We start from the raw sequence: 9,973 nt of genomic DNA on the forward strand, positions 1-9,973 counted from the left end.
GGATGCAGCTCTTCCTCTGCCCTACACATTCTGGGGAAGCTTGCAGAGAGCAAGTGCTGATTTGGGCTGACCCCTTGCTTGGAGATTCCCCTCTGTGCCTCTGGCAAAGTCCCTGTCCTGCCCCAGGAGCCTGGTGGTGCCCTCCCTGTGTGGGCTTAACCCTGCTGCCTGCTCAGCCTGCAAGAGGCTGCCCTCTTGGAGCTGTGGGAACACTGGAGCTCTACTTTGCTGCCTGGAGCAGGTAGGAGGCTGCTGGAGCAGGCAGCAGGCAGCTCAGCGCTGCCTCTGCCAGGCTCCTGCCAGCGCTGGCGCTGCCCCATGCGAGGTGTGCTGGAGGCACAGGCGCAAGCTGGTTTGGGCCTTTCGGCTCCCATCCAGGTAGTCTAATGCAGAGGAAGTGTACACCGTGTCCGTAGCCCCATTGTGCAGCTGGGCAGCACCAGAAGGGCAAAGGAGCAAAAGCTTTTGCCCCTTTTGAAGGCTGTCCTCCAGCCAGCAGCTCCCTTGTGTGACTGTTGGTTGCGTGCTGCTGGGTGCTGGGGCTCTCCAGTCTGCAGTGCCCCTCTGTCCCAGGGGGGCCCTGGCAGAGGTCCCAGGGGTGGGAATGCTTTGTGCTGGCTCTGCTCCCCTCTCCCTGGCTGTGGGGAATACAGCGTGGAGAAGCTGGCTGTGGACAGCTGGGCCTGCAGCTCATCTGCTGCTTGGGGGAAGGGAAGAACAAGGTCCTGCTGCCTCCGCTCTGCAGAGAGCCTGGAGCCAATGCTTCTGCGGTCTGCTGTATCCAGCAGAAGGCCCTCATCCTGCTGTGCTGCCAGTACACCTTTGTAGGAGAAGGATTGATCCCCTGATGCTGTTTGTGCTGCGTCAGAGCGCATGCATGCCTGGAGCTGCCCATCTCTCTTCCCATCAGGATGCAACAGGCTGGGGTAGCGGTGAGACTGCTGGAGCCAGGGAAGGGTTCATGCCTGCTGATTTTTTGCCCTTGGGCTAGGGCAGCTGCCTCTGCACGGCGCCTCTGAGCTCGGCCAGTCTCCTGGCTCTGCTCCACATTATCCTATGCATTTTGGGACAGCAGTGTGTTTCAGCCCTGGGTGTGGGAAGACTGCTGGGGCAAAGCGAGCCACTGTTCCTGCTAGCTCTGCTGGATGTCCTCTAGGGCTGCAGGCTGTGACAGGAGCTCCGTGTGCCCCACGTAACAGCAGGGGCACAAGCTGGGCCCTGCCCCCTCAGAAGAAAGGGTGTCTGGTGTGGGCAGAGTTTTGCCTGTCCTGCATGAGGGCTGTACCCTTGTCCTCTCGCATTGCCTCTGCTGCAGGCCAGAGGCAGCTGAAGCCCCTGGGAGCTGAAGGGCCATCTTGTTGAACCCATGCTGAACTCGTGGGGCTGCATTCAGGAAGGCGATGCCTGGGCTTAGAGAACCTGCACTGGTGGTAGAGAAGCTGCTCTATGGGTTAATCATCTTCCTGGTTAACAACTGTCTTGAAAGACTCACCCACTTGTCTTTTGGGGATGGGTCTCGCCCTGCCCTGCCTTGGCTTGATAGAAATCCATCCACTGTCAGAAATCTCCCTCTGCGAGGTGCTTTTCTGCCCTCCAAATCCCACCTGTGTGTATCACAGCTTTAGCTGGGGAACGGGCTCCGGACTTGCTCACAGGCCCCTCGTGAGGACACGAGACCCACCAGGGCTGGTCTCCCGGTTGCCAGGGTGGCTCACGGCCTGCCTCCTGCAGCCAGTGGTGGTGAGGTGAGCGTGCCCTGCGCTTCCTTGTTCTAGGTGTGTCTGCTTGGGTTCTAGGACTTGGCTGTGCTAAATACCTGCTGCTCAAGCATGGAGAAAAAGCTTAAGCAGGGCTCCGGCATCTTGCACCTTGTCTTATTTAGGAGCAGCAGGAATTGGAAGATGATCTGGTGACTGCGTGTAAGTACTCACGGGGGAAATGCTACCTGCCGAAGAGTGGAACCGAGAGCTGGAGGCAGAAGTTGGACGGCTTTCAGGAGGGCTCGCTTGCAGGGCTGGAGCAGAGCTGGGCTGGTTGGGTGCTGCTCCGATCTGTGCTGTATTGTTGTTTTCTGAAGGGAGCTGCTGTGGGGCAGAGGGAAAGCCCTCGCTCAGGTGAGCGGCCAGGCAGGGGACACGAGGAGGGGCTTCGGGGGACAGGGGCTCCTCAAAACGGGCACAAATGCCACGGGGTGGCTGGCAAGAAGGGAGAGGCTGCGGATGGTGCAAAAATTACTCGTAGTGGGACCAGCCCAAGATCTTCCGCTGATGCCGTTGTGTTAGGGAAAGTGAAATTCTCGGTGTTTCCTAGCAATGAAACGTGGAAAGGGGGAGGGGGGGCGGAAAGGAGCCACAAATAGGTTGCGACGGGTGCTGAGCCAGCACCGACGCTCGGGGACGCGGGAGTCGCCCTGAGTGGGTCCGCGAAAGCGCTGCCCAAAACGCAGCGGGAAGGAGGGGAGAAAGAAACACCGAGTGACCCCGTCCCTGTGTCGCCGGGGGGGTGCTCGGAGGGTTCCCGGTGCCGCGCTCGGGCTGAACGTCTCGGGGTGGGGGCAGCGAGCACCCCGGCGGGGTGGGGGGGGGGGGGGGTGTCCGCATCCGTGGGGTCCCGGTCCCCGCGGGGCTGCCCTCGCCCGGCGGCAGCGCGGTCCCGGAGCGCGGGGCGGTCGGCGGCGGCGGCCCCGCCCGGTGCGGCGGCGGCGGCGGGCGGAGCCGGCGTGCGGGCGCGGCCCCGTCTCCCTGCGGCTCTCGGTGGTGCGGCGGCCCGGCCGGCAGGGCCCCCCCCCGCAGCCCCGGGCATGGGAGCCCGCGGGCCGGCGGCCGGGGCTGGAGGAGGAAGAAGAGGAAGAGGAGGAGGAGGCGGCGGGGGTCGCTGACCGGCGCCGGGGCGGCGCGGCAGCCCCGAGGCCGCGGTGAGTGGAGCGGCGCGGACAGGCCTGGCCGGGTGGGGGAGGCCCGGGAGGCGACCCGGGGGACGCGATTCCGGTCACTTCTGGGTGGCACCGCGCCCGGCTGGGGAAAAAAGCCTCTTTTTGAGGTTGTTTCTCGGTTTTTTAATAAGTTTTTCTGTGTGTTGGGGTCTGGGAAAAATTGGGGGGGGGGTGTTAGTTGTGCCGAATGTGCCCCCTCGCCCTGCTGTTGGCCGGGAGGAGGGAGGCGCGGGGGGGGAACCGATTGTCCCCGGTGCCACCAAAGGTGGCACCGGGGCCAATCGGTTCCCCCCCCGCGCCTCCCTCCTCCCGGCCCAGGGCTGTCCTGCGGGAAGAAGGATAGAGCCCATAGGGACGAGCATCCCCTCCAACACGAGCATCACCAGCCCCATGGCACTGGGGTGAATCCCTGGGGACAGGCTCCCCAGCCCCTCGTTGCTTTCGGCCTCTCGCACCCTGCTGGGGTGGGGGGAGATGACATCATATTTCATAGCCCCCCGCTTAGCGGGTGTTTTTAAGCCCACTCACGTTCGTGGCATCCTGTGGCCGCCGTTCGATGGAGTGCTTCGCTTTTGTTCCCGTCGAGCATCACTCTCTACTCGCCTCGTGGACCGCCCTGCTAAAGGGTCCCTAAAACCCGCTCTTGTTTTTCCCTAGCACCTACCCCACTGCCTGGCTGTCCAGACGCCACCGCTCCATGTGCTGCCTGCTGCGAGGATTTTTGGGGAGGGTTTCTGGCAAGCACTGGGGGCAGGCAGGTCCCTACGTCAAGGGCTGTGCTGGGTGACAGGGCACTGTGACTTTGAGAAGGTTTGGGAGATAATGGCAAAGCTGGCTCTTCTCCAGAGGGTCACTTTCTAGAAAAAAGTCCGGATGAGGGGTTGGCGTGCTGGCGCATGCCAGGAGACCCCTGCCCGTGGGGACCCCACTCTGCATCCTGCAGAGAGAGAGGGTGGACAGAGTTGGGGCATCGGGCCCAGAGCCTTTTCCAGTACCTCCCTGCCTGCGGTGGGCTCCTGCCTGTACCCTGCTGCCTGCCGGGGTCAGCCCTGCGGCTGGGAGAGGGCAGCCGGAGTGGGGTTGGGCGGGGGGTCCTGCTTCGCACCTCGGCTCCGATCCCCGCTCCCAGCCAGTGCTGCCGTCACTGCCGGCTCCAGTGCCCTGCGGCTCCCCGGGGGGCCCCACTGGCCAGGGCTGGCAGCTGCCGGTGGGCTGGCCCCAAGCCCTGGGCCAGTTGCCAGCACCCTCGGGTCCTAGCTGCGCTCCTGCCAGGGGGTCCTGCTGCAGCTCCCTGGCCGTCAGGGTCCCCCAGGGGTCCCTGCAGTGGCACTGGCCTGTCCCAGGGTCCCCAGGGCCTCGCGAACCCCCGTGCTTGTCCCGTGCGGTTGCCTTGCCCTGTCCGAGCAGCTTCCCTGAGAGCGGGGACTGGGGCAGGGACCAGGGCGGGAACTGGGGTGCACGGCCATGCTGCAGGCCGAGCCCCAGCAGTGGCGGGGCTGGGAAGGGCCGGACAGTTTGGCTCAGCTGGGGCTCTCTGGTGACTCTCCCAGCTGCCTTCCCGGCAGGGCTCTGGCCCAGCTCCAGGTGTCATGTGCGAGATAAGGGGACCCTGGCTCCCGGCGGCTCGCGCCGTCCTGGGGGACCTCACCACCAGCAGCAGGAGGAGAGACGACCCACGCTGCTGGCTGTAAGCTGGACCCCCCTGGACATGGCTGGGACCCCCACCCCAGGGGCTGGGATGTCCTGCTCGGCTCCACTCGGTGTCTGCCACGCAGCTGCTCGCCCCGAGGAGGGCCCCTGACAGCATGGCACTCGCTGCCGGCCCCGCATCGGTGCTACTGCGGGAAGGGCGGGATGGGGAGCAGGGAAATGGGGTGCCTCAGAAAGGGTTTGCTGGTGGGGGGACCCACGGTGCCCTTGGGACGCCCTAAGCTGGCTGTGTTTTTGGAGAGCATGACCTTCTCCAAGGGGCCAGCTTCCACAGAGGCTCTTTGCAGCACCTGTGGGGTTATCCCCGTCCCCTCTTGGGGTGTGACGGGGACGGGGAGTGGGTCTGGCCTGGTCTTGGCCTTGGAAAGCAGGGAGGAGACTCGCTGCGTGGGGCTGGGGACCTCCTGCGTCTTCAAGGCTGTGCCTTCAGAGCAGGGGTCCGAGCGCAGCATCCACCCCAGGGTGCTCTCTGGCATACCGACGTGCAAGCCCATCACCTCTGCGTCAGGCCTGTGCTGCTCCCGCTGCCCCAGTGTTGTTCGGGCTGGGGTTGGGGGCTCAGGCTCGCAGTGTCCTGAGCATGGGGTATCTTGCCAGGATCGGGACTGTGGCTGGAGCCGCCCCCCTGCCCCGCTGAGCGCACATGTCTGCCTGCCCGTGCCCGGAAGATGACCAGGCTGCTCTTGGGGGTGACCCTGGAAAGGATTTGCAAGGCCGTGCTGCTGCTCTGCCTGCTCCACTTCGTCATCATCATGATCCTCTACTTCGACGTCTACGCGCAGCACCTGGACTTCTTCAGCCGCTTCAACGCCAGGAATGCCTCGCGCGCCCACCCCTTCTCCAACTCCTCCCGCCCCAACAGCACCGTCCCCAGCTACGGGCCGGCCGGCGCTGAGGCCCCGTCCCCCAGCGCCAAGCCCAGCACCAACCAGTCTGCCACCGAGAAGCCCTTGCAGCCCTGCCAGGAGACACCTCCCGGCTTGGGTGAGACATGCGAAGTGAGCGTGGGGGGCGGATTGGGCTCTGGCTCCGAGTGTGGGGCTGAGGTGGGTGCCCGTGGGTGGCATCCTCGTCCCATGGGCCCTGGGCATGGCGTCCTGGTGGTCCCCAGTCATGGAGCAGGGGAGAAACCCTAGCCTGGAACTGGTAGCAGGACAGCTGGTTTCAGGTTTTGTTAGCGGCTTGACCAGTCTCTCTGGCCCCGTTTGGGAAAGGTTTTGGGCGTCCTCTGCCCTCGGCAGTGCCAGTCCCCCTTGCAGGTCCCCCTCGCTGTTTGCTCTGCCAGCCTGGCCGGGAGCGGCGGGTGACCATGACCCTGACCACGTCCCGTCCTGCGGGCATCACCCTGCCCTCCCTTTTGCAGTTGGGCGCCTGCTTATCGAGTTCAGCTCTCCCATGAGCATGGAGCGGGTGCAGCGGGAGAACCCCGACGTGCGCCAGGGTGGCAAGTACACCCCCCCCGACTGCCTGCCCCGGCAGAAGGTGGCCATCCTCATCCCCTTCCGGCACCGCGAGCACCACCTCAAGTACTGGCTGCACTACCTGCACCCCATCCTGCGTCGGCAGAAGGTGGCTTATGGCATCTATATCATCAACCAGGTGAGGCGGGGCAGGGGCGAGGGCACGGCAGGGCCGCGGTGGGCAGGCAGGCATCGCTGAGCTCTGCCTTGCAGTTTGGCGAGGACACCTTCAACCGGGCCAAGCTGCTCAACGTGGGGTTCCTGGAGGCGCTCAAGGACGACGAGGAGTATGACTGCTTCATCTTCAGTGACGTGGACCTCATCCCCATGGACGACCGCAACCTCTATCGCTGCTACGAGCAGCCGCGGCACTTTGCCGTTGGCATGGACAAGTTTGGGTTCAGGTGGGTGCCCTGGGGGCCTGAGGTGTTTCCATCTGGGCAGGGCTGGGGTGGCCTCGCCGGGATGACACCGGGGCCACCAACCTCGGTTGTCACCTGGGGCAGTCGCTGGCTCGAATTGTGGACGTGGGATGGGAGAGGGCACAGAGCCCTGGGTGGGAGGGTGACACGGGGGAGGGCTGGTGCTTGTCCCTGGGGATCCCCGTGGGGCTGAACCCCATCCTTGCCTGTCCCTGGGGCTGACCTGTTTGCTGTCAACCTGCAGGCTGCCCTACGCCGGCTACTTCGGCGGCGTCTCTGGGCTGAGCAAGTCCCAGTTCCTGAAGATCAACGGCTTTCCCAACGAGTACTGGGGCTGGGGAGGAGAGGACGATGACATCTTTAACCGGTAGGTGCCAACCCCTTGCCAGCGCCAGCTGATTTGGGTGTGCTGGGGGCTCCCTGCTGAGCACCGACCCGCCACCCTCGCCAGCGCCAGGGCTGCCGGTTTTGCGGGGGATGTGCACAGGGCATGCCACATGGCGGGGAGGGATTTAATTACCCTCCAACTTGAGGATTGCTGACCCTCATGGATAGAACTGGACCCTCCCAGGGTGTTGGGGGACTGTGGGGCACCCACGTGCCTTCCTTGTGGCTGAACCCCACCGGCGCGGTGGGGCCCAGCTCCTTCCCACCGCGGTATGAACTGCGCCAGCAGGGCAGCGCGCCTGCAGGCTCTGCTCCAGGCCAGGGCTGGGATGCTAAACTTGGAAGCATCCAGGGCTGGGATGCAAAACTTGGAAGCGTCTTGGTGGCGGCTGTGCAGCAGCCAAACAGGCATTTCTGCCGGCAGCCAGCAGGCTGCAGCACAGCCACATGCAGAGCTGGAGCCGAATTCCGCCCCCCCCCCCCCCCCCCCCCCCACCGCATGCACCCCACATTGGGTGCTGGAGCCCGACGGCTGCTGCCTCATCTCCCATGGTTTTCCCCAAGGCGCTGCCCAGAGGAGAAGCGCACGACTGGTGGCGCACAGCCAGCCCGTAATGGCCAGGCGAGCAGAACACCCCTTGCAGGTGCCGCAGGCAGGGTGGCACAGTTGCGGTTTCCATCCAGGGTGGGCTCAGGTTGGGGAACAAGCAGCGTGTGAAGCTCTGGGAGAGCTTCAGGCAGCCCTTAACATGTGGGGAGGGCCCCAAGGGAAGGGCTGGGCACCGGCATTTGGAGAATGTAAAGGGCAGGGGCTGCGGCGGGAGGGACGGACGGATAGCAGCGTGTGCTCGGCGCAGGCTGACCGCAGCTGCCGGCCTGCGGAGCTGGAGGTTGCCAGGCGGGAGCGGTGCTTGGGGCACGCGGCACCCTCAGTTGTGGCACTGGCCCGGCCGTGGTCTGGCTTTGCTCATCTTGGCTTGGCACAGCCCTGTTTAACCAGGGACAGGTTTATTTGGGCTGGGAGCTGACTTGGAAGGTCTCTGGGCTGGGGAATGTCCCACCCTGGTGCCCTCACACTGATCCCTGCCCTGCTCCTGGCCCGCAGCATCTCCCTGAACGGCATGAAGGTATCGAGGCCCGACATCCGCATCGGGAGGTACCGCATGATCAAGCACGAGCGCGACAAACACAACGAGCCCAACCCGCAGAGGTGAGTGAGCCGCAGGGACCGGGGCAGCCGGGACGCCGGGCTATCGCTGGGCCTTCTCCGGCTGCCGGCTCCACTGCTCTGCTCGCCCCCGCGGAGGCCTGGCACCACGGCAAGCCCCCGGCCCCCCCTCGCCTCATCCCGCTCCCCTTTCCACCAGATTCACCAAGATCCAGAACACCAAAATGACGATGAAGCGGGATGGGATCAGCTCGCTGCAGTACCGGCTGGTGGAGGTCTCGCGCCAGCCCATGTACACCAACATCACGGTGGAGATTGGCAGGCCGCCCCCCCGCCTAGCCCGGGGCTAGTGCTCACGCCGCCGGCAGAGCCGCCGGGAGCCAGCTCTGTGTCCAGGCTGGCTGGGCACAGCGGGTTTTGCCCCAGCTCGAGAGCCAGGACTGGATGGGGATGTTTTCTGCCTACTCTGCTGCCTTCCAGAGACGGCTGCCCCCCAGCCCGCCCCTCGGTCCCCAGGATTTCTCTGTCCCCCCTGTCCCCACGAGTGTGTTTGCAGGACCCCCGCCCCATACTCGGTGTGTTGGCGGACGAGCCCAGCCGCCCCATGTGTGGCTCCCAGCACAAAGGGAGGGGGCAGCCCCAGCCCTGGCGGGGAGCCCCCTGCCCGTGCCAGCTCCTGCCTGCACCCTGGGCAGGGAGGGTGAGATCCTGCTGCTCTGGAAAAGCTGGGGGGGTCCCCACCAGCGCTGCAAGAAGCGGGGTGCAGGCTTCCCCCTTCGCCAGCGCTGGAGCCACTGCTGCCCGGGCCGGGGGTGGGAGCAGCCCAGGCCCCCCCCCGAGCAGGCAGGACGGTGCCACCCCAGCTGGGTGCTGCCTGCACTGCTGGGCACGCAGACGTGGCTCGCTGTCTTCCTCTGCTTTAGTCTGGTGCTTAGAGCCGGGCCCCGTCTCAGCTCTGCTAAACAGAGACCTCGGGTTAGCGAACGCCCCTCGCTGTGCCTCAGTTTCCCCAGGGCTGGGGGGTGGCGGCCATATGCCGTCCCCCCCCCCAAAGGCAGTTGCTCTGTGCGTGCGCAGCCCCTGCCTGTGCCTGCCCTCACCTGCCCTCCCCGCTTTGGGGGGGGATGGGGCTCATTTGAACCCCCTCAGCCCCTCTTGGCAGAGGCTGGCGTGGAGGGGGCTGCACCACAGCTCCCTCCAGCGGTGGGTGCCCCACAGGCGGCTTGGGGGCCATTGAGGTCTCCCTCTTCTCTGGCTTTCCCCCTCCAGGCCTGGGGCAGAGGAGCTGCAGGCGGGAGAGGCCGGGGCCGTGCAGGGCGGGTGCCCCGTGCCCCTCCATGGGACTGGGAGCCCCGACACCCCCCCACACACCCCGCGGGGGGCCGGGAGCAGTGGGGTTGGGAGCGGGGCAGCACGCCAGGGCGGGGGGGCACCGGCGACTTTTGTACATTTGAATGTCTGACCCTTTTTTTCAGCGTACGTTGAATGCAGCGTTCGGTCGTAGAGACCGGGGTTTTTGTATTTAATAAAAGTTTCAAAAGTTTGCGGGGTTTGTGGGGCCAGGTTCGGGGAGGGCCAGAAATCACCATGAGATGGGGCAGTTTCAGCATCCAGTGGGATGTGGGGGTGGGGGCCAGCCCTGCCTGCCACCTCCAGCTGGAGGCTGGGAGGCAGAGGTCCCCCCCCACCCCCCTTGCAGCACCCCCCAGCTCGCCCAGCCCTGGGTCAGCACTGGGGGGCTCCTGCCCTGCAAGGTGCCCAGCCCCAGCTAGGGCAAGGTGCCCAGGGCATGCGTGGGGCAAAGCCACCCTCACTGTGCCGTGGATACTTGCTGCCCCCACTTCCCCTTGGGGACAGCGGTCTCCCCCAGCAGGGACAAGCCCCTGCCTCCCAT

General features: G+C 65.4%; 1 protein-coding gene across 1 annotated transcript; it reads left to right on the forward strand.

Annotated features, from left to right (window-relative positions):
- Positions 1–2,713: 2,713 nt before the first annotated feature.
- Positions 2,714–9,622, forward strand: B4GALT2 (beta-1,4-galactosyltransferase 2). The gene is made up of 7 exons (XM_030033734.2): positions 2,714–2,914; positions 5,240–5,626; positions 6,006–6,241; positions 6,316–6,506; positions 6,769–6,891; positions 8,017–8,121; positions 8,279–9,622. The coding sequence occupies exons 2-7, from the start codon at positions 5,311–5,313 to the stop codon at positions 8,427–8,429; spliced, it is 1,122 nt and encodes a 373-aa protein (XP_029889594.1). The 5' UTR covers positions 2,714–2,914; positions 5,240–5,310; the 3' UTR covers positions 8,430–9,622.
- Positions 9,623–9,973: the final 351 nt, after the last annotated feature.

This window comes from Aquila chrysaetos, chromosome 12, assembly GCF_900496995.4.
Source record: "Aquila chrysaetos chrysaetos chromosome 12, bAquChr1.4, whole genome shotgun sequence".
Lineage (NCBI taxonomy): Eukaryota > Metazoa > Chordata > Aves > Accipitriformes > Accipitridae > Aquila > Aquila chrysaetos.

Coding starts and splice junctions, on each gene's coding strand:
- B4GALT2 (XM_030033734.2), top strand. CDS start 5,311: ATGACCAGGCTGCTCTTGGGGGTGACCCTGGAAAGGATTTGCAAGGCC. Junction 5,627..6,005: donor GGAGACACCTCCCGGCTTGG/GTGAGACATGCG, acceptor TCCCTTTTGCAG/TTGGGCGCCTGCTTATCGAG. Junction 8,122..8,278: donor AACGAGCCCAACCCGCAGAG/GTGAGTGAGCCG, acceptor CCTTTCCACCAG/ATTCACCAAGATCCAGAACA.